This window comes from Hoplias malabaricus, chromosome 15, assembly GCF_029633855.1.
Source record: "Hoplias malabaricus isolate fHopMal1 chromosome 15, fHopMal1.hap1, whole genome shotgun sequence".
Lineage (NCBI taxonomy): Eukaryota > Metazoa > Chordata > Actinopteri > Characiformes > Erythrinidae > Hoplias > Hoplias malabaricus.
Genome location: NC_089814.1, coordinates 13,822,830 through 13,847,983, shown reverse-complemented (window position 1 = coordinate 13,847,983; position 25,154 = coordinate 13,822,830). Strand labels below are relative to the sequence as shown.

The 25,154-nt window shown below is 37.0% G+C and overlaps 2 protein-coding genes across 2 annotated transcripts; both read left to right on the top strand.

Moving 5' to 3' along the window:
• The first annotated feature begins 230 nt into the window (after positions 1–230).
• On the top strand, positions 231–13,071 carry LOC136668738 (olfactory receptor 52P1-like). The gene is made up of 4 exons (XM_066646421.1): positions 231–1,194; positions 11,905–12,077; positions 12,388–12,461; positions 13,037–13,071. Exons 1-4 carry the CDS (start codon positions 244–246, stop codon positions 13,069–13,071), a joined length of 1,233 nt encoding a protein of 410 aa, XP_066502518.1. The 5' UTR covers positions 231–243.
• Positions 13,072–18,917: 5,846 nt separating this feature from the next.
• Positions 18,918–24,044, top strand: cbr1l (carbonyl reductase 1-like). The gene is made up of 4 exons (XM_066645644.1): positions 18,918–19,475; positions 21,277–21,457; positions 21,874–21,997; positions 23,714–24,044. Exons 1-4 carry the CDS (start codon positions 19,187–19,189, stop codon positions 23,951–23,953), a joined length of 834 nt encoding a protein of 277 aa, XP_066501741.1. The 5' UTR covers positions 18,918–19,186; the 3' UTR covers positions 23,954–24,044.
• The last annotated feature ends 1,110 nt before the right edge of the window (positions 24,045–25,154 follow it).

Genomic DNA, 25,154 nt, shown 5'->3' with positions numbered 1-25,154 from the left:
CTGCCTTTGGGTTTGTCTTGGAATAGCATGAGATATAAAATGTATTTGTTACATTTTTATTTAGCACTCAATTGAAAAGAGAGCACAGCATTGAATTTGAAGACACTGCATTTAAGTACATGAGCTGATCATATATTGTGTCAACAGTGAGCAGAAGATTTATGTATATTTCTAATACATTTAATACATATTTTTATACCTAATATTTTATGTATATTTCATGTCTTTCAGGAATTTGTTCTAATGTCGACAATGGAATTTGGGACATCAAACAATTTTTCTCATAATGAATTTTTTCTAATAGGATTTTCCTCATTAAAAGAGTACAGAAGACTCCTCTTCCTCCCATTCTGCATGTTGTTTATCTTTGCAATAACAACTAATATGACCCTTGTGTCTGTTATTGTGAAACAGAGGACACTTCACTCTCCCATGTATGTGCTGATATGTTTTATAGCATGTGTGGACATATGTGTCCCAACTTGTGTTGTCCCACGAATGCTGTTTAGCTTTGTGTCAGAGATCAATGTCTTGCCTCGGACCTTGTGCCTCATCCAGATGTTTCTTGTCCACTATGCTTGCAGCTTTCAGTCCACTATCTTGTTTGGGATGGCCATGGATCGCTACTTTGCCATCTGCATGCCACTGCGGTATAATGATGTCATGAATTTCACCAACTGCATGATTATTACAGGTCTCATTGTAGTGCGTAACACAATTATTATAACTGCTATGATTGCACTGGTTGGGACACTTACCTTCTGCTCCTCTAATGTTCTCTATCATGTTCACTGTGAGCATCAGCTGGTGGTCACTCTGGCGATCCCCTGTGAAGACACAACAAAGAACTACTTCGCTGGTTTGATCAGTTTCTGCGTGCCCACTATAGACTGCATAGGAATTGCTTTGTCTTATATAACAATATTTGTTGTCATTTTCCGCTCTGCTGCAGGAGAATCTCGCTCCAAAGCCATCTCCACATGCATCACACATTTGATAGTCATCTGCATTACATATTTCTCCTCTTTGGTGGCCTTTATGGCCTACAGGGCACAGTCTGGCCTTTCACCTGACCTCCGTGTCCTTATCAGTCTCACATATCTCCTTGTCCCTGGTGTCTGTAATCCAGTAATCTATGGCATCCGGACTAAAGAAATACGTGATCAGTTAATTAAACTCTTTAAGATTAATAAGGTAATTACTCTCAAAGTTTAATGGCAAGAAATGCATAATGTCGCTGTCCAAAGCAAAATGTATACTTACAATTTTGTAAACGATTACTATGATTTGACCACAGCATTTTTTCCTTTGAAAGACCATTGAAAGTTCTTCTATAAAGTTCCTATTTTTGATATTTTGGCATTGGTCTTTGAACAGCGACCATATATTAATATAAACATAATAACATAATAATAAAAACATTAAAACAAACTGCTCTTTTTATAAGATCTGGGATCAACATGCAAATTATTAGCATAACTAATCAACTTAAAGCAGTCAAAGAGCGACGATTCTTGTGCAATCACAGCAGTGTCTGGAGTAGATGATGTTTCTGTATTGATCCACCACAAGGATTTTTCTATGCAGCTCGAATGAAAGTCCATCCATCCATCCATTATCTGTAACCGCTTATCCAATTTTTTTTTTAGGGTCGCGGGGGGTCCAGAGCCTACCTGGAATCATTGGGCGCAAGGCGGGAATACACCCTGGAGGGGACGCCAGTCCTTCACAGGGCAACACAGACACACACACATTCACTCACACACTCACACCTACGGACACTTTCGAGTCGCCAATCCACCTGCAACGTGTGTTTTTGGACTGTGGGAGGAAACCGGAGCACCCGGAGGAAACCCACGCGGACACGGGGAGAACACACCAACTCCTCACAGACAGTCACCCGGAGCGGGAATCGAACCCACAACCTCCAGGCCCCTGGAGCTGTGTGACTGCGACACTACCTGCTGCGCCACCGTGCCGCCGAATGAAAGTCAAATTTATTAAATTTATTAAGTGGACATACACTGATTTTCACAAAAATGTCTGCAAATTATATTACTTAGATTTAAACTAAGACATACAGTGTGGTTCATTGTAAAATATGACATTCTAGAGAAACCTACTGAGTCACAATTGGTAGTGGTGATGGTGACAGGAACCAGATGTCTGAAGGGTTCCGTTCTTCAGCTTCCCCACATAAAGCTCTTACATGCAGATATGCTGCGTGATATATGAGATGTTTTTATAATAGCTGAGAAGGTTTTGGTTTAAAAATAAAGTGACTTTTAACTCTCAGTAATTATGTTTATATTTTGCCCACTGAATTATGCCAACTACATAATCTCTGCAGGCCGGAGGCCAGCAAGTGGGAGGGGCGTACGCAGCAAGTGGGCAAAAACCAGCAAGTGGGTGATCTATGTTTTGTGATAAGGAGAATGTAGGAAAAGCAGCCTTTGTGATTTGAAAAAAGGGCATAGTTTCTCTCCAACAGAACTAGGTACCCTCTATTAGTTATAAAGTTTAAAATATGAGGTTTCAGTGAAAACGAAATACATAGCACTCCTGATATTTTAATTATATATTTTTGCTAATTTGATTATGGGATGAACTGCAAACTTATGAAATCCATTAGGTCTCTCATGTCTACAATCATTGTTTTAATTTGATTACAGAATATTATAGAACTGTATTATTTGTTTTGTACTCAGCACAGTACTGGATTATAATCAGTTTAACTGTGTAAACCCTTAAGTAACACTGTAGAAAATGGCCCACTATTCAAACAAAACTTTAAGGCAGCTTCTTTCCATTAATGGACATGGGAGAAATGATGCTAACGATTTGCAAATAATCATAATATTATTTTAGTAGTAACTACTACTACTGTAGTTACTAAAACAGATGTGCAGATGTGCACACACTGCCTCTCTAATCCCTGTAGAGAAATACTGACAATAGAATTGGATTCTCTGGAGTAGGGAAACATGAACCTAATGCCAGGCGAGGAATATATAGCAACCCAGCACTGAGCTGTGCTGATGAACCCATATTTACTGTCATATCTCTTGTTAGGAAGTGAGTAGTAGCCTATATGTAAGCAAACATGATCATTCTCAGTACATGTGGTCTCAGTTAAATGGTTATTCTCTTTATTTATTGCAAGAATTTCACATATTAAGCCAACCACAAACAAGCCTGTAAATCACATAATGCTGAAAATGTATTCTGTATGATGTACTTAATGTTTACAATGTACAATATTAATACTGAAAACAAAACAGTTATAACATGGTCACCAAGCATACAGCTGTACTACAAAATACACAATAATCTAACACAATATCCCAAAGAACTCACTGACATTCTCTTAAACTTCCAAACAATGCTCAAACAGAGCAATTTGAGCTGCATTAGTTATAGAAATTTGTTAGAAGAAAGAAAATAACTAGGATACCTATTTTGTGCAGGGCATTTTACGCAAAGCAGGACATCACAGTGAACCAGACAGCCTAGGTTTCTAAAAGTATCAAACTATACACACTGTGTAAACTGTGGTGTACAAGGTGCCCTGCAGTCTAGTATCTGTGCCTTAAGGATTGAGGTGAGGGGCCCTAAAGTCCAGTTTCCATGCCTTAAAAATTCTGGGGTGAGGAGCATGGCTTAACCACAAACATCGCATTGAACCTGAGACCCTGCTCATCAGCACAAGCTTTCAGAAACAGCTCCATATCACCCGTTTTCAAAAACAAATTTAGCCTCTGGGTCATCTCCATACATTACCTCATTCAGAGCCTTTATGCCAACTACATATCTTGAAGCCAGCAACATGCTTGAGTCGTGCTTAAAATGTTCTTCCGCACTCACTTGGAATTGTACCACCCACTTGGAGCTGCCTCCAGCCTGCAGAGATATCTTTCTCAAATTATGTGGATTTAAAAAAAAACGTTAATGGTTAAAAAACACTTTTAATGAGAGTTCATTTAGATCTTTGCCCTAAATTTAAAAAATTACCTTAATGAAAGCCAATGTTAACATTCATTAAACAATTACAATAAAGTTAAACTATTACCAAACTTACTATTCCGCCTAAGAAAACCTAAATAAATAAATCAATAAGTAAATGTGCTTGCATTTCAGTTGTGAGAAATTAGGTTCCAATGCCTACATGGAAGGCCCACGTGGAGAATGCACCAAGCTCATCAGGGACAGTCACATAGAGTGACTATAGAAAAAAGTTAAAGTTCCATCTGCAACATTTATTTTGAAGCTGACTCATAGAACCAACCCTGTTATAGTATTAAAATACAGCACAAATAATCATGGCAGCCTTGATTAATATCTTGTTTAAAAAAGAGATTATTTGTTTAAAAAGAAAAATAATGTGATTTGAAAAAAAATAAACTGAACAAAATCACTAAAAATTTGGACTGTAATAATTTTCAGTGTCATATAGTTGTGCGTGTACATTTTAGAATATTTGACAGAAATGAAAACATTTAATAAATAACCAACAATATTTGCAGCTAAACATACCCACAGATAATGGAATACATAAATGATTTTCAAAACATTATGTATCATCATAAAGCTTTATTAAACATCGTAGTGATGCTTTTCTGGAAGAACATATAAACTTAAAACAATAAACATATAAACTTAAAATAAAAATGTCACTGTTGTACAACAGCAGACATAACATAAACATAAAATAAGTAACAAGTGCTTAAATTCACAACACATATAGTGTATTGTAAGATTATAATTTTTGATCTAACAAGCTCATTATAAGATTCAGTCTAACAAGCTCATTATAAACAGCATTAACATCCTTGGGGATCAATGTTATCTCAAAAGACAATAACCACAAAACACTTGGACTAAAACTGATTAACACACATTTCAATTGGTCCCATAAACACTGGTTAATTTAATTGGTTCCTTGTGGTAATAAACATGGAGGAAGTGAGATTTATGCAACATTAGCGGACTAAGAAAACACAACATCCACCAAAACATGAAGTGCTCCTCCTCTCAATGATCTTTATTAGTCCAGAGATTTGGGGGAGGGAAGCTGAAGATTAAACCTATTATGACAGTCTTAAACTTTTGTCACTAAAAGGAAACAATGTGTAAAAAGGAACGAGTATGAGTATGCTAGTCGATCTAACAAAGACAAAGCATGTATAACAATATTATTACTAGTTATTGTAGTAAATGCAGTAATATATTAAAAGGATTTACATTATTATAGGTAGTAGTTATACTACTCGTAGTAGACTAATTTGAGGATATATACAAGGATGGAAATTATTATTAATTTGTAGAGGGATTTATTAAATTAATAACTTTAGTTCTTGAAATTGAAGTCTAAACGAATACATGAATTAAGTCTAAGCTACTCTGTACCTTATGAAATTGTCTGTATAGCGTGACTTTGCACTTTTGTATTAAACTTGAACTGAAGTCAAGCCAGCCTCCACTTGGAAAAGCTTGGTCAAGCCAGCCCCCACTTAGATTTGGTGGAACGTCGTATTCTGAACATTACGGTAATAGCGTGCAGAGGAACAAATTTCTAAATAAAAGCCAAAAGTCAATGACAGGAAATGTATGTAATAATAAATAATTTTCTAAACAAATAATAAATGGATAAACAACAAATATTTGCTATTTTGTGGAAATGATGAAGATTTTAGGACATGACTCTCAAGTCACTGTGATGTGCCATTTCCAAAAAAAAAAAAAGGCCCTTTGTGTAGTCCTATGTCTGTAAATTTATTTCCAAATTTAAATAATTATAAAAAAGAAACCTTTAGTTTGCACAGAACAATTTCACTTCATAATCATAGTACAACACCTGATTATGTCACTCAATTAATATAAAGTCATTCTGATGTGTCATTTCAAAATAAAGGCCCTTTGAATTGTCCCATTTCTGTAAATTTAATTTCAAATGTAAATAATTATTAAAAAGAAACCTTTAGTTTGCACAGAACAATTTCACTTCATAATCATAGTACCACACCTGATTATGTCACTCACTTAATATGAAGTCATTCTGATGTATCATTCCAAAATAAAGGCCCTTTGAATTGTCCCATGTCTGTAAAATTAATTTCAAATTTAAATAATTATTAAAAGGAAACCTTTAGTTTGCACAGAACAATTTCACTTCATAATCATAGTACAACACCTGATTATGTCACTCATGTAATATGAAGTCATTCTGATGTGTCATTTCAAAATAAATGCCATTTGAATTGTCCCATTTCTGTAAATTTAATTCCAAATTTAAATAATTATTAAAAAGAAACCTTTAGTTTGCACAGAACAACTTCACTTCATAATCATAGTACCACACCTGATTATGTCACTCACTTAATATGAAGTCATTCTGATGTGTCATTTCAAAATAAAAGCACATTGAATTGTCCCATTTCTGTAAATTTATTTCCAAATTTAAATAATTATTAAAAGGAAACCTTTAGTTTGCACAGAACAATTTCACTTCATAATCATAGTACCACACCTGATTATGTCACTCATGTAATATGAAGTCATTCTGATGTGTCATTTCAAAATAAAGGCCATTTGAATTGTCCCATTTCTGTAAATTTAATTCCAAATTTAAATAATTATAAAAAAGAAACCTTTAGTTTGCACAGACCAATTTCATTTCATAGTCATAGTACAACACCTGATTATGTCACTCATGTAATATGAAGTCATTCTGATGTGTCATTTCAAAATAAAAGCCCTTTGAATTGTCCCATTTCTGTAAATTAATTTCCAAATTTAAATAATTATTAAAAAGAAACCTTTAGTTTGCACAGAACAATTTCACTTCATAATCATAGTACCACACCTGATTATGTCACTCACTTAATATGAAGTCATTCTGATGTGTCATTTCAAAATAAAAGCCCATTGAATTGTCCCATTTCTGTAAATTTATTTCCAAATTTAAATAATTATTAAAAGGAAACCTTTAGTTTGCACAGAACAATTTCACTTCATAATCATAGTACCACACCTTATTATGTCACTCACTTCATATGAAGTCATTCTGATGTGTCATTTCAAAATAAAAGCTCTTTGAATTGTCCCATTTCTGTAAATTTATTTCCAAAATTTAGATCATTATTAAAAAGAAACCTTTAGATTGCACAGAACAATTTCATTTCATAGTCATAGTACAACACCTGATTATGTCACTCATGTAATATGAAGTCATTCTGATGTGTCATTTCAAAATAAAGGCCCTTTGAATTGTCCCATTTCTGTAAATTAATTTCCAAATTTAAATAATTATTAAAAAGAAACCTTTAGTTTGCACAGAACAATTTCACTTCATAATCATAGTACCACACCTGATTATGTCACTCACTTCATATGAAGTCATTCTGATGTGTCATTTCAAAATAAAAGCTCTTTGAATTGTCCCATTTCTGTAAATTTAATTCCAAAATTTAGATCATTATTAAAAAGAAACCTTTAGATTGCACAGAACAATTTCACTTCATAGTCATAGTACAACACCTGATTATGTCACTCATGTAATATGAAGTCATTCTGATGTGTCATTTCAAAATAAAAGCCCATTGAATTGTCCCATATCTGTAAATTTAATTCCACATTTAAATAATTATTAAAAGGAAACCTTTAGTTTGCACAGAACAATTTCACTTCATAATCATAGTACCACACCTGATTATGTCACTCACTTCATATGAAGTCATTCTGATGTGTCATTTCAAAATAAAAGCTCTTTGAATTGTCCCATTTCTGTAAATTTATTTCCAAAATTTAGATCATTATTAAAAAGAAACCTTTAGATTGCACAGACCAATTTCATTTCATAGTCATAGTACCACACCTGATTATGTCACTCACTTCATATGAAGTCATTCTGATGTGTCATTTCAAAATAAAAGCCCATTGAATTGTCCCATATCTGTAAATTTAATTCCACATTTAAATAATTATTAAAAGGAAACCTTTAGTTTGCACAGAACAATTTCACTTCATAATCATAGTACCACACCTGATTATGTCACTCACTTCATATGAAGTCATTCTGATGTGTCATTTCAAAATAAAAGCTCTTTGAATTGTCCCATTTCTGTAAATTTAATTCCAAAATTTAGATCATTATTAAAAAGAAACCTTTAGATTGCACAGAACAATTTCACTTCATAGTCATAGTACAACACCTGATTATGTCACTCATGTAATATGAAGTCATTCTGATGTGTCATTTCAAAATAAAGGCCCTTTGAATTGTCCCATTTCTGTAAATTTATTTCCAAATTTAAATAATTATTAAAAGGAAACCTTTAGTTTGCACAGATTAATTTCACTTCATAATCATAGTACCACACCTGATTATGTCACTCACTTCATATGAAGTCATTCTGATGTGTCATTTCAAAATAAAGGCCCTTTGAATTGTCCCATTTCTGTAAATTTATTTCCAAATTTAAATAATTATTAAAAAGAAACCTTTAGTTTGCACAGAACAATTTCACTTCATAATCATAGTACCACACCTGATTATGTCACTCACTTCATATGAAGTCATTCTGATGTGTCATTTCAAAATAAAAGCTCTTTGAATTGTGCCATTTCTGTAAATTTATTTCCAAAATTTAGATCATTATTAAAAAGAAACCTTTAGATTGCACAGACCAATTTCATTTCATAGTCATAGTACAACACCTGATTATGTCACTCATGTAATATGAAGTCATTCTGATGTGTCATTTCAAAATAAAAGCTCTTTGAATTGTCCCATTTCTGTAAATTTAATTTCAAATGTAAATAATTATTAAAAAGAAACCTTTAGTTTGCACAGAACAACTTCACTTCATAATCATAGTACCACACCTGATTATGTCACTCACTTCATATGAAGTCATTCTGATGTGTCATTTCAAAATAAAAGCCCATTGAATTGTCCCATATCTGTAAATTTAATTCCACATTTAAATAATTATTAAAAGGAAACCTTTAGTTTGCACAGAACAATTTCACTTCATAATCATAGTACCACACCTGATTATGTCACTCATTTCATATGAAGTCATTCTGATGTGTCATTTCAAAATAAAAGCTCTTTGAATTGTCCCATTTCTGTAAATTTAATTCCAAAATTTAGATCATTATTAAAAAGAAACCTTTAGATTGCACAGAACAATTTCATTTCATAGTCATAGTACAACACCTGATTATGTCACTCATGTAATATGAAGTCATTCTGATGTGTCATTTCAACATAAAAGCTCTTTGAATTGTCCCATTTCTGTAAATTTAATTTCAAATGTAAATAATTATTAAAAAGAAACCTTTAGTTTGCACAGAACAACTTCACTTCATAATCATAGTACCACACCTGATTATGTCACTCACTTCATATGAAGTCATTCTGATGTGTCATTTCAAAATAAAAGCTCTTTGAATTGTCCCATTTCTGTAAATTTATTTCCAAAATTTAGATCATTATTAAAAAGAAACCTTTAGATTGCACAGACCAATTTCATTTCATAGTCATAGTACAACACCTGATTATGTCACTCATGTAATATGAAGTCATTCTGATGTGTCATTTCAAAATAAAAGCCCATTGAATTGTCCCATATCTGTAAATTTAATTCCACATTTAAATAATTATTAAAAGGAAACCTTTAGTTTGCACAGAACAACTTCACTTCATAATCATAGTACCACACCTGATTATGTCACTCACTTCATATGAAGTCATTCTGATGTGTCATTTCAAAATAAAGGCCCTTTGAATTGTCCCATTTCTGTAAATTTATTTCCAAATTTAAATAATTAAAAGGAAACCTTTAGTTTGCACAGATTAATTTCACTTCATAATCATAGTACCACACCTGATTATGTCACTCATGTAATATCAAGTCATTCTGATGTGTCATTTTAAAATAAAAGCTCTTTGAATTGTCCCATTTCTGTACATTTAATTCCAAATTTATATCATTATTAAATGTGAACCATTAGTTTGCACAGAACAATTTCACTTCATAATCATAGTACCACACCTGATTATGTCACTTACTGAATATGAAGTCATTCTGGTGTGCCATTTTAAAAAAGAACTATTGTAAATGATCACATTTCAGCTATATTCACTCCGGATGTTGGAATTGTTATTAAAAGGAATCCTCCAGTTTGCACACACCACTTTCACTTTATAATGAAAGTACACCCCCTAAATATATGTCTCTCACTTAATATCAAGTCATTCTTGTGTGCCATTTCAGATTAGGACCACTGTAATCAATCAGATTTAAATTATATTCACTGTAGATGTTGAGATTGTTAATAAAAGGAATCCTCCAGTTTGTAAACACTACTTTCACTTCATAATGATAGTACAGCACATGCAAGCATCAATCATTTAATGTCATACTATTGTAGTGTGTCTAATTTGTTCATCCACTCATTACATCCAGATCACATTACTGATATAATGCACGACGCGGTTCCTCAGCGCCTTCAAGAGTAGTCGACTCATGTACCGAGTGATTACTCCAGTGTTAATCGAAGGAACTGGCGTTAGAAGCGTGCTGGAGTCACCCCCTCGCTGGTGGATTACCCCTTCAGGTCCGGGGAAATTTTTTGGGGGGGGTTAAGGGTGGGGGCTGTTAGCCTCCGACTTCAGGACAAGGGAAGTGAGGCTAACAGGGGCACACCTCTGGGGGATCCATGGTTAAAGAAATCCCTCAAGAGTTCGCCCATCAGACCCCCTAAACCCTTAACAGTTCCAGTACAGGACGTCGTTGCAGGGCCCCCTGCCTCCGTGGACGTTGTCGCAGGGCCCCCTGCCTCCATGGACGTTGTCGCAGGGCCCCCTGCCTCCGTGGCGTCGTCGCAGGGCCCCCTGCCTCCGTGGCGTCGTCGCAGGGCCCCCTGCCTCCGTGGACGTCGTCGCAGGGTCCCCTGCCTCCGTGGACGTCGTCGCAGGGCCCCCTGCCTCCGTGGACGTCGTCGCAGGGCCTCCTGCCTCCGTGGACGTCGTCGCAGGGCCTCCTGTCTCTGTGGACGTCGTCGCAGGGCCTCTTGTCTCCGTGGACGTCGTCGCAGGGCCCTCTGCTCCCAAGGATGTCGCTGCACTCCCTCCTGATCTCCAGGAGAAGCTTGCAAGCCTCTTGGCACGTCTGGAGGTCTCCGTGAAGGCGGCACCCGCCGCTCCTGTCTCCGTGAAGGCGGCACCAGCCGCTCCTGTCTCTGTGAAGGCGGCACCAGCCGCTCCTGTCTCCGTGAAGGTGGCACCAGCCGCTCCTGGACCCGTGACTGTGGCTCCGGCCGCTTCTGCACCCGTGACTGTGGCTCTGGTCGCTTCAGGTCGTGTCCCCATAACTGTGCCCAGGCTGGTTCCTCCTACTTCCCCTCAGACATTTGCCAGTCCTGGGCATCCCCCAGTTGTTTTGATTCCCATGTCTGTTCCTGTCCTGGTTCCTGTCTTAGTCCTCGTCCCTGTACCTGTGTCTGCCTTTGTCTCTGTTCCCGTCCCTGTCACTGTGTTCATGTCAGTCCCGGTAAACGTCCTGGTCCCTGTTCCCCTGCCAAGTCTTATCCAGTCCCCTGTTAATCCAGTCCAGTCCACATTTCAGTCTTATGTCTTATCACCTGTCTCTTCACCTGTCTTGTCTTCAGTCCAGTCTCCATTTCAACCCTCTGTCCTGTCTCAAGTCCAGTCTCCTGTCCATTCCCAACACCCAGTCCCGTCACCTGTCCTGCCTCATGTCCAGTCCCCGTATACATCCAGTGTTCAATCAAATGTCCTGTCCCCTGTTCAGTCACTTGTCTTGTCTCCCTTCCAGTCCACTGTCCTGTCCCCTGCTCCTGTCCAATCTTCTGTCTCTGGTTCTGTCCTGTCCTCAGTTATGTCCCCTGTCTCGTCACCAGTCTCTGCTCCTGTCCAGTCCCATTACCCAGTTCTGCCACATGTTCTGTCTCCATTCCAGTCCCATTACCCAGTTCTGCCACATGTTCTGTCTCCATTCCAGTCCCCTGTCCTGTCACCTGCCCATGTCCAGTCTTCTGTCCCTAAACCTGTTCAGTCACCTGCTTCTGTCTCCAGTTCCTAGTCTCGTCCAATCCCCGTTCCCATCCATTGTCCTATCCAATGTCAAGCACCCTGTCCAGTTTCCTGCTCCGGTCCAGTCTCATGTGTCCTGTCTAGTCCTTTCCAGTCTCAAGTCCTGTCTCCTTTTCCCTTTTTTCAGTCACCCGTTCAGTCCCGTCTGCTCTCCAGTTTTGTCTCCAGTCCGTCCCCCTCTTCATTCCAGTATTTCATCACCCGTCTCTAGTTCTGTCTTGTCCCGTTTCTGTCCTCTGTCTTGTCCCAAGTCTCTTCTCCTGTAGCCTCCCTTTGTCAGCCTCCTGTCCTGTCCTGTGTCCAGTCTCCTATATCCGGTCCGGTCATGTCCCCAGCTCCTGTATCTGTTCTGTTGTGTCTGTTGTCCTTGTCTCCGCCCATGTCCCGCCTTTGTTCCGCCTCCTTGTCCGCTGTCCTCGTTATCTGTCTCAGGTGTGTCTCGTTTGTATGTAGTATTTAAGTTCCCTTGTGTCACTTCCTGTTATCGGTCATTTGTTTTGCTCTTTCCCAGTCAAGTCATGTCGTTTCGTTTTGTGTTGTTAACTTCCTAGTCAAGACGTTTCGTTTAGTTTCCCAGTCATGTTGTTTCTTCCTTTTTCATAGTCATATGGTGTTGTTTCTCTCCCACTTCAAGTCAGGTTGTTTTTGTTTCCTAGTCGTTTCATTTTGATTCCAAAGTCATGTCGGTTTGTGTAATTCTCATTTGTAGTCATGTCATTTTGTTTTTCTCCCCAAGCCTTGTCATTTCTTTCCTCTAAGTATCGTTGTTTCGCCTCCAGTGTATCTGTGTCTTGTTTCTTAGTTTGGTCTGTCTCTGTTGTTTTCCTCAATTCATTTCATATGTCTAGTTGTTTCCGTAGTTGCCAGTCTTTGTTTTGTTGTATCTTTTGTTTCATTAAAATTACTGTGTTTTAGCAAGTGCGTCCGCCTCCGTCAGTCTGCCCCGCTAATCATGACATTTACTGAGTGACGCCATAGGAGAAGTACTATTGGTTCCATGAAGAACCATCTTTCGGAATATTTTAAATGTGTAAAAAAAGCCACAGTCACGGGTGGAGAAGCGGCCGGAGCCACAGTCACGGGTGCAGAAGCGGCCGGAGCCACAGTCACGGGTCCAGGAGCGGCTGGTGCCACCTTCACGGAGACAGGAGCGGCTGGTGCCGCCTTCACAGAGACAGGAGCGGCTGGTGCCGCCTTCACGGAGACAGGAGCGGCGGGTGCCGCCTTCACGGAGACCTCCAGACGTGCCAAGAGGCTTGCAAGCTTCTCCTGGAGATCAGGAGGGAGTGCAGCGACATCCTTGGGAGCAGAGGGCCCTGCGACGACGTCCACGGAGACAAGAGGCCCTGCGACGACGTCCACAGAGACAGGAGGCCCTGCGACGACGTCCACGGAGGCAGGAGGCCCTGCGACGACGTCCACGGAGGCAGGGGGCCCTGCGACGACGTCCACGGAGGCAGGGGACCCTGCGACGACGTCCACGGAGGCAGGGGGCCCTGCGACGACGCCACGGAGGCAGGGGGCCCTGCGACGACGCCACGGAGGCAGGGGGCCCTGCGACAACGTCCATGGAGGCAGGGGGCCCTGCGACAACGTCCACGGAGGCAGGGGGCCCTGCAACGACGTCCTGTACTGGAACTGTTAAGGGTTTAGGGGGTCTGATGGGCGAACTCTTGAGGGATTTCTTTAACCATGGATCCCCCAGAGGTGTGCCCCTGTTAGCCTCACTTCCCTTGTCCTGAAGTCGGAGGCTAACAGCCCCCACCCTTAACCCCCCCCAAAAAATTTCCCCGGACCTGAAGGGGTAATCCACCAGCGAGGGGGTGACTCCAGCACGCTTCTAACGCCAGTTCCTTCGATTAACACTGGAGTAATCACTCGGTACATGAGTCGACTACTCTTGAAGGCGCTGAGGAACCGCGTCGTGCATTATATCAGTAATGTGATCTGGATGTAATGAGTGGATGAACAAATTAGACACACTACAATAGTATGACATTAAATGATTGATGCTTGCATGTGCTGTACTATCATTATGAAGTGAAAGTAGTGTTTACAAACTGGAGGATTCCTTTTATTAACAATCTCAACATCTACAGTGAATATAATTTAAATCTGATTGATTACAGTGGTCCTAATCTGAAATGGCACACAAGAATGACTTGATATTAAGTGAGAGACATATATTTAGGGGGTGTACTTTCATTATAAAGTGAAAGTGGTGTGTGCAAACTGGAGGATTCCTTTTAATAACAATTCCAACATCCGGAGTGAATATAGCTGAAATGTGATCATTTACAATAGTTCTTTTTTAAAATGGCACACCAGAATGACTTCATATTCAGTAAGTGACATAATCAGGTGTGGTACTATGATTATGAAGTGAAATTGTTCTGTGCAAACTAATGGTTCACATTTAATAATGATATAAATTTGGAATTAAATGTACAGAAATGGGACAATTCAAAGAGCTTTTATTTTAAAATGACACATCAGAATGACTTGATATTACATGAGTGACATAATCAGGTGTGGTACTATGATTATGAAGTGAAATTAATCTGTGCAAACTAAAGGTTTCCTTTTAATTATTTAAATTTGGAAATAAATTTACAGAAATGGGACAATTCAAAGGGCCTTTATTTTGAAATGACACATCAGAATGACTTCATATGAAGTGAGTGACATAATCAGGTGTGGTACTATGATTATGAAGTGAAGTTGTTCTGTGCAAACTAAAGGTTTCCTTTTAATAATTATTTAAATGTGGAATTAAATTTACAGATATGGGACAATTCAATGGGCTTTTATTTTGAAATGACACATCAGAATGACTTCATATTACATGAGTGACATAATCAGGTGTTGTACTATGACTATGAAATGAAATTGGTCTGTGCAATCTAAAGGTTTCTTTTTAATAATGATCTAAATTTTGGAAATAAATTTACAGAAATGGGACAATTCAAAGAGCTTTTATTTTGAAATGACACATCAGAATGACTTCATATGAAGTGAGTGACATAATCAGGTGTGGTACTATGATTATGAAGTGAAGTTGTTCTGTGCAAACTAAAGGTTTCCTTTTAATAATTATTTAAATGTGGAATTAAATTTACAGATATGGGACAATTCAATGGGCTTTTATTTTGAAATGACACATCAGAATGACTTCATATGAAGTGAGTGACATAATCAGGTGTGGTACTATGATTATGAAGTGAAGTTGTTCTGTGCAAACTAAAGGTTTCTTTTTAATAATTATTTACATTTGAAATTAAATTTACAGAAATGGGACAATTCAAAGAGCTTTTATTTTGAAATGACACATCAGAATGACTTCATATTACATGAGTGACATAATCAGGTGTTGTACTATGACTATGAAATGAAATTGGTCTGTGCAATCTAAAGGTTTCTTTTTAATAATGATCTAAATTTTGGAAATAAATTTACAGAAATGGCACAATTCAAAGAGCTTTTATTTTGAAATGACACATCAGAATGACTTCATATGAAGTGAGTGACATAATCAGGTGTGGTACTATGATTATGAAGTGAAATTGTTCTGTGCAAACTAAAGGTTTCTTTTTAATAATTATTTAAATTTGGAAATAAATTTACAGAAATGGGACAATTCAAAGGGCCTTTATTTTGAAATGACACATCAGAATGACTTCATATGAAGTGAGTGACATAATCAGGTGTGGTACTATGATTATGAAGTGAAATTAATCTGTGCAAACTAAAGGTTTCCTTTTAATAATTATTTAAATTTGGAAATAAATTTACAGAAATGGGACAATTCAAAGGGCCTTTATTTTGAAATGACACATCAGAATGACTTCATATTACATGAGTGACATAATCAGGTGTTGTACTATGACTATGAAGTGAAATTGTTCTGTGCAATCTAAAGGTTTCTTTTTAATAATGATCTAAATTTTGGAATTAAATTTACAGAAATGGGACAATTCAAAGAGCTTTTATTTTGAAATGACACATCAGAATGACTTCATATGAAGTGAGTGACATAATCAGGTGTGGTACTATGATTATGAAGTGAAATTGTTCTGTGCAAACTAAAGGTTTCCTTTTAATAATTATTTAAATGTGGAATTAAATTTACAGATATGGGACAATTCAATGGGCTTTTATTTTGAAATGACACATCAGAATGACTTCATATGAAGTGAGTGACATAATCAGGTGTGGTACTATGACTATGAAATGAAATTGGTCTGTGCAATCTAAAGGTTTCTTTTTAATAATGATCTAAATTTTGGAAATAAATTTACAGAAATGGGACAATTCAAAGAGCTTTTATTTTGAAATGACACATCAGAATGACTTCATATGAAGTGAGTGACATAATCAGGTGTGGTACTATGATTATGAAGTGAAATTGTTCTGTGCAAACTAAAGGTTTCCTTTTAATAATTATTTAAATGTGGAATTAAATTTACAGATATGGGACAATTCAATGGGCTTTTATTTTGAAATGACACATCAGAATGACTTCATATTACATGAGTGACATAATCAGGTGTTGTACTATGACTATGAAGTGAAATTGTTCTGTGCAATCTAAAGGTTTCTTTTTAATAATGATCTAAATTTTGGAATTAAATTTACAGAAATGGGACAATTCAAAGAGCTTTTATTTTGAAATGACACATCAGAATGACTTCATATGAAGTGAGTGACATAATCAGGTGTGGTACTATGATTATGAAGTGAAATTGTTCTGTGCAAACTAAAGGTTTCTTTTTAATAATTATTTAAATTTGGAAATTAATTTACAGAAATGGGACAATTCAAAGGGCCTTTATTTTGAAATGACACATCAGAATGACTTCATATTACATGAGTGACATAATCAGGTGTTGTACTATGACTATGAAATGAAATTGTTCTGTGCAATCTAAAGGTTTCTTTTTAATAATGATCTAAATTTTGGAAATAAATTTACAGAAATGGGACAATTCAAAGAGCTTTTATTTTGAAATGACACATCAGAATGACTTCATATGAAGTGAGTGACATAATAAGGTGTGGTACTATGATTATGAAGTGAAATTGTTCTGTGCAAACTAAAGGTTTCCTTTTAATAATTATTTAAATTTGGAAATAAATTTACAGAAATGGGACAATTCAATGGGCTTTTATTTTGAAATGACACATCAGAATGACTTCATATTAAGTGAGTGACATAATCAGGTGTGGTACTATGATTATGAAGTGAAATTGTTCTGTGCAAACTAAAGGTTTCTTTTTAATAATTATTTAAATTTGGAAATTAATTTACAGAAATGGGACAATTCAAAGGGCTTTTATTTTGAAATGACACATCAGAATGACTTCATATTACATGAGTGACATAATCAGGTGTTGTACTATGACTATGAAATGAAATTGGTCTGTGCAAACTAAAGGTTTCTTTTTTATAATTATTTAAATTTGGAATTAAATTTACAGAAATGGGACAATTCAAAGAGCTTTTATTTTGAAATGACACATCAGAATGACTTCATATGAAGTGAGTGACATAATAAGGTGTGGTACTATGATTATGAAGTGAAATTGTTCTGTGCAAACTAAAGGTTTCCTTTTAATAATTATTTAAATTTGGAAATAAATTTACAGAAATGGGACAATTCAATGGGCTTTTATTTTGAAATGACACATCAGAATGACTTCATATTAAGTGAGTGACATAATCAGGTGTGGTACTATGATTATGAAGTGAAATTGTTCTGTGCAAACTAAAGGTTTCTTTTTAATAATTATTTAAATTTGGAAATTAATTTACAGAAATGGGACAATTCAAAGGGCTTTTATTTTGAAATGACACATCAGAATGACTTCATATTACATGAGTGACATAATCAGGTGTTGTACTATGACTATGAAATGAAATTGGTCTGTGCAAACTAAAGGTTTCTTTTTTATAATTATTTAAATTTGGAATTAAATTTACAGAAATGGGACAATTCAAATGGCCTTTATTTTGAAATGACACATCAGAATGACTTCATATTACATGAGTGACATAATCAGGTGTTGTACTATGATTATGAAGTGAAATTGTTCTGTGCAAACTAAAGGTTTCCTTTTAATAATTATTTAAATTTGAAATTAATTTTACAGACATGGGACAATTCAAAGGGCCTTTATTTTGGAATGATACATCAGAATGACTTCATATTAAGTGAGTGACATAATCAGGTGTGGTACTATGATTATGAAGTGAAATTGTTCTGTGCAAACTAAAGGTTTCTTTTTAATAATTATTTACATTTGAAATTAAATTTACAGAAATGGGACAATTCAAAGGGCCTTTATTTTGAAATGACACATCAGAATGACTTTATATTAATTGAGTGACATAATCAGGTGTTGTACTATGATTATGAAGTGAAATTGTTCTGTGCAAACTAAAGGTTTCTTTTTTATAATTATTTAAATTTGGAAATAAATTTACAGACATAGGACTACACAAAGGGCCTTTTTTTTTTTGGAAATGGCACATCACAGTGACTTGAGAGTCATGTCCTAAAATCTTCATCATTTCCACAAAATAGCAAATATTTGTTGTTTATCCATTTATTATTTGTTTAGAAAATTATTTATTATTACATACATTTCCTGTCATTGACTTTTGGCTTTTATTTAGAAATTTGTTCCTCTGCACGCTATTACCGTAATGTTCAGAATACGACGTTCCACCAAATCTAAGTGGGGGCTGGCTTGACCAAGCTTTTCCAAGTGGAGGCTGGCTTGACTTCAGTAAACTTGATCTGAGTTAGGGCGGGCCTTAGAGCTGAGGCAGCCTTGCATTGACCCAGGGTCAGGGAATCCTACTCCCGCCTTACACTAAGCGCGGTTAAACACAGTATCGGACAGATTTCGAATCAGCGAAGCTGGTGTAGGCTTTTGCACAGTACTTCTGGCTCAAAAGGTCAAATTTCACCTATCCGTGTTGATAATTACACCAAGTACTCCAGGGTCAGCCAGGATCCGCTCAGTTTTGCGCCTGACAAATTGTGCTAGGTTGCAGATACAATGTCGCGGAAAGTGGCTGTAGTTACCGGAGCGAATAAAGGCATAGGCTTTGCCGTAGTGAAGGGGTTGTGTAAGGCGGGATACAATGGGGATGTACTGCTTACCGCCCGCAATGAGAAACTGGGACTGGAAGCGTTGGATCTGCTGAAAAACGAGGGCTTTAAAAATGTGCTTTTCCATAAGCTCGATATCTGCGACCAAACCAGCTGCTTGGAGCTTAAAAAGTTTCTGGAGAAGACATACGGAGGACTGGATGTACTCATAAACAACGCGGGAATCGCCTTCAAAGGTCGGTTTTGTATGTAAGCATAGTGCCAGTGTTCTAATGTGTTTTCGAAATGTGCTACGTTTCAGCTCTGCGCATGCTCAGACCCAGAGTTTGTAAAGTTTTCAAGGATTTCGTGTTAAACCTGTTTTTCTCCGGTGCATTACCCAATCTTAGTTTACTTTTATTCTTTGCTTGAGTCTCAGAACTGTACACGGCAAACAAAATAAATGTAAAAAATATTTCTTATCACCGTAATAAAACCCCATATTAAATCATTTGTTTTATAATTTATTTAAATAATGTATTTAAAAAGAGGATTTGGGCTGTACATATCTTTTGCTTATACTTCAGTTCTGTACGAAGCATTTTCAGATAGACTACATTTAGCCTACCTGTTTTATTTAAATAAATATACGAATAAAAGTACATTAAAATAGCACAATTCGTCAGAACACCTTTCGTACAGTTAACGATATCACTTCCCATTATTGTGCACACACAGCTTATAGCTCATAATCTTAAAAAAAAAAAAAAAAAAGACAAACAAAATGAGGATATCCGACGCAGCATCAGCCTGTAGTAATAGACAATGTCAATCGAAGGTATAAGCCTTAGGATGAATGTGAAAATAAGAAATCTGCCACTGCATTCTGGGTTCCTGGACGATACTGAAGGGCTCGGTGGTCTGTTTCCAACCCAAAAGTCCTACCCAACAAATAGTACCGGAATGTATCCAGTGCTCACTTGATGGCTAAGCACTCCAGCTCCATGATAGCATACCTGGTCTCCCTGGGAAAGAGTTTGAGACTGATGTAGGCCACTGGCTTCTGGTCCACTCCTTATCCTTGGAGCAAAACCAAGACCAACCCCAGAGGCATCAGTCTGTACCATGAAGGGTCAGCTGAAGTCTGGGCTTTGCAAGACAGGTCCCTTGCATAACATGACCTGCAGATCACAAAAGGCCTTTTCTTGTTCAGCACCCCAAATAATCTGATTTGACCCAGACTTCCAGGTTATATCAGTGAGAGGGGCAGCTCGAGCTGCAAATCCCAGAACGAACCTCCGGTACATGCCCCCCAGGCCCAGAAAGGATCGGAACTCCTTTTTAATTTTGGACACTATGGCCTCCACATTGTCCTTCAGTGGACGAATCACTCCTCGACCCAAGATGTGTCCCAGGTACCTCACCTCCTTACGCGCCAGCACACATATGTACACATTTGTCTTCAGGGTTCATTCATAATGGAAGCTCCTTGTGCCTTGACTTGCAGACATGAAGGACTAGAGCCATTTCTTTATCTACATAAGCTGCGTTCCAAAGCCTAAACTGTGGCCAAGATAGAACTGTCCTATAAAGACTCCTTCTTTTAGTAACCTAGGTCACTGGAATGGAGCGGTAGAAAGGAGGCCATGTGGCAATGTCACTGAAAAGGTCTTATCTGCTGTAACATTACTGTAAGTTAAAATAGATTCCGGTTTCCTCCCACAGTCCAACAATGTTGGTAGGTGGATTGGCAACTGAAAAGTGTTCGTAGGTGTAAGTGTGTGAGTGAATATGTGTGTGTGTGTTGCCCTGTGAGTGACTGGTGCCTCCTCCAGGGTGTGTTCCTGCCTTGTGCTCAGTGATTCCAAGTGATTCGAAAAGTGGTTACAGATCAGATAACGAATGAAATTGAATGAAAACATGATTGAAAAGAGCCCATTAAAGCTGCCAAAATCAGTAAAGAACAAAACAAAGTTTGGTAATGTAATCTGTTAATTAATTGATACAGTTGTGTTTTTAAGGATGAACAATGTTTTTCTTTGAACATATCTCTTTTAGTGAATGCCACAGAGCCGTTTGGGGAGCAGGCTGAAGTTACAATGCGCACAAACTTCTGGGGAACACTGTGGGTGTGCCATGCTCTCCTCCCTCTGTTGAGACCCAACGCTCGTGTGGTCAATGTGTCCAGCTTTGTCAGCAAGCGCTCTCTTGATAAATGCAGCCCTGAACTGCAGGCAAAGTATGAATTTAATTAAACATTCACACCCATGAAACACTTATCTAACTAATTTCAACAATATTTTAGTGAATTGGTCACCTTAAAATCAAATACATAATATTCTATTCAGTTGTAGTTCATTTAACAAATATATCTGGTGTTCATAATGTAAAAAAAAAATAATTAAAAGTTTTAAACTGGAGATAAAAGGCTAACATAATTAACAGTGAAAGGGGACATATTTGGAAAAAAATAAGATAACTTTTTGAGTTCAGAATTTGGGAATATGCAGCCTACCAACACCGTCTAATCTACTAATCAGCACTGTACACCTGGATAAGTTAGCAATCTGTTGCCATAAAATGTTAAAGCTCGTAAACTCAAATGTCAGAAGTAAGCATACACATATACTTTAAGTGTCTACAACTTCATTTCAGGTTCAGAAGCACAGATATTTCCGAGGAGGAGCTGTGTCTGCTGATGGGAGAGTTTGTCACTGCTGCACAGAATGGAGAGCATGAGGCTAAGGGCTGGTCAAATACTGCTTATGGCACTACTAAGGTAGAGTTCACTTCTACTAAATAAACATGCTCCAACTTGTTTATAATGCAGCAGCCTACTTTCTTTCTGGTAAAATATTCAGCATATTCCTTACCACAGGCTTCGATTAATGTCCATATCCAAGGTTTTGTTCATATTTAAAGTCCCAAATGACTAAAATTATTTAAAGAGTCCAAAGTCAAGCTGCTGAATTAATTATTTTAGTAAAAAACGTATATATTTATGGCAATACATTAATACAATACACTTTTTTACATTTCAAACCCACAGTAAGAAAGTAACATTCTAGGAGAATAAATCAAATCTTGTAGCATGTACTGTGATCCATGATTTAGTGCAGATCAGAATATATTTATATGATCAGAGGGAGTTCAGTGTTGACGCACCTCGCCAATTTCTATGTCTGTCCAAGTCAAGCAGCTGTAAATAGTTTATTACCCTTCACTAACATCTCAGCTGACATAGTTCATTTACATATAGCTCTTACTATTAGGAAGAGTGCCAAAAAAATGACAGCTATTTTGACTCCACAGGAAATTCAAATTAAAAGCATTTTTACAGACAAGCATAGGCAAAAACGATACAGTCTGCTTCATTTATCAAATATTATTTGTACAAGTGCTAGTAATCAAATTTAAATATATTTACAGTCACATCTGCCTTTTTACCAGATGTTTCTAGTTGTACATGCTCAGGTACTTAATCCAACATACTGTCGATATCCAATGAAAAATATAAAAATATCTATATATGAAAAATATATAGCAGGTAGTGTCGCAGTCACACAGCTCCAGGGTCCTGGAGGTTGTGGGTTCAAGTCCCGCTACAGGTGACTGTCAGTGAGGAGTTTGGTGTGTTCTCCCCGTGTCCGCATGGACACGTTGGCAGGTGGATTGGAGACTGAAAAGTGTCCGTGTGAGTGAATGTGTGTGTGTGTGTGTGTGTGTGTGTGTTTAACTTTGTGTCTTATTTACACAGTGAGTAAAGTGAAAGTCAAGGTTTATCAAAAGGCCTTTATTTGTTATAACAGCTGAGTGCTGGTCTGAATTCTGAGGAATATTTATTTTTATGTTATGACCTCTTGACCTGTGCAGATGAGTAAAAAATCAAACCTAACACTATAGATTAATAAAACAATAATTCATAATAATTCATGTAGCGCCATCTGATGGTGAAGGAAATTATTCCTTTCCTATTTATTTATTTTACCACAAGATGGAGTTAAAGCCATAAATATAATCTCATGCACTGGTGAACATTTAAAGCCATTCAGGATAGAGATGTATTTAACTTACCCCCTCCAGGGTGTGTCCCCACCTTGCGGCCAGTGATTCCATGTAGGTTCCGGACTCACCGCGACCATGAATTGGATAATTAATTAATGCATTTCACTTGGCAACAAGATAAAACCATAAACTGTAATAGGGAGAACAGAGCCTCTGTCCTTGCTACTTAGAGTTCAGCACTGCAAAAACTGCAATATGTTATTTTGGAGAAGGGTTGGAAAATACTGTTTTAGGATGATAAGGACCATAAGTGGTAGTACTAGTAGCAGTAATATTAGTAGAAGTAGGTGCAGCGGTAGTAATGTTAGTATTTGTCTTAAGCTCTTGTTGTTATTATATTATTATTACCACATTAAAAGCATTTTTTCTGATTTTCTCATAGTAGATCAACCTGAAGAGTGTTTGACTTTTTCTTATTTATTTTTTTCAGATTGGTGTGACGGTGCTTTCAAGAATCCAGGCACGTATTCTTAATGAAACAAGAGCTGGTGATGGAATTCTCCTCAATGCCTGTTGTCCAGGGTGGGTCAGAACTGACATGGCTGGTCCCAATGCTACGAAAAGTCCTGAGGAAGGAGCTGAGACTCCTGTCTACCTGGCAATGCTGCCAGAGGGAGCCAAAGAGCCACATGGAAAGTTGGTTTGGGACAAAGCAGTGCAGGAATGGTAGCACAGCACAGAAATGGAACAACATGTTTGTCAGTCATGTTAGACTGGCCAAATAATACAATAAATTCATTACAATGAAGTAAATGTTATCTTTCTTATCATTAACTTTGCAGGAAAAAAGAATCTTAATAAATCCACAAAGGGCATTCTGCTTCACTCCAGAGAGTAAAATATAAAATCAGCTTACTAAACAGAAATAAGGTGTTAAGGGAATAAGTCCAATATCTATTGGAAACATAAATGTTTCTACTAAAATATACACATGACTTTTTTCATGTTTAGAACGTTTGTGTTTTTTATTATTCATTTTTTGTCTGTAACCATTAATCCAGTTCATGGTCGCAGTCTACCCTGAATCGTTGAGTGCAAAGCAGTGACACTGAACGGATTACACTCACCCAGTCACTCTCACACAAATATAGACACATTGTGGTAGCCAGTCCACCTGCCAATCGCTTCTTCTCAATCAGTATACAGCAAATTCACCAGTGTTAAATCAACACTATTAGAGTTAACTTAACACTGTTTAAGATAGTGTTTAGTTTTATTAGTGTTAACACTAATAGTGTTGATTTAACACTGGAGAATTTGCTGTGTAAATTAGAAAATTACCAACAGGTATGTGATACTATTCAAAACAGCTTTTCTCAGAAGGTATTTCAGAGGATAGATACGATTCTTGCTAAATCAAGGAGAAAGTCAAAAGAAAAAAAAGTGAAAAAACAGATTTTCAATAAATGACCTTAAATAAATGCTAAAGATAAGAGACCTGGTAAACACTGACATATTTACAACTTCAATCATGCTTTATATCTGAAGGAAAAAGTCTTTCTGTCCATCTGTCTATTCTGGACAACTCAAAACCTTAAATAAAGAACTACAGTCTTCCCCATGATTGTGGAGCCTACAGAACTAGACTGAGAGACAATTTAAAGGCCTTTGCAGGCGTTTTGAGTTAATTAACTGATTAGAGTGTACCACCAGGTGTCTTCATTATTGAACCTTTTCACAATATTGTAATTTTCTGAGATACTGAATTTGGGGGTTTCATTAGTTGTCAGTTATAATCATCAAATTAAAAGAAATAACCACTTGAAATATATCAGTCTGTGTGTAATGAATGAGTATAATAATTTTATGGCCAGCACCTGTAGGGTAGTGAAATAAATTCACTGCTTCATGTCCAACACAACCACAGCACT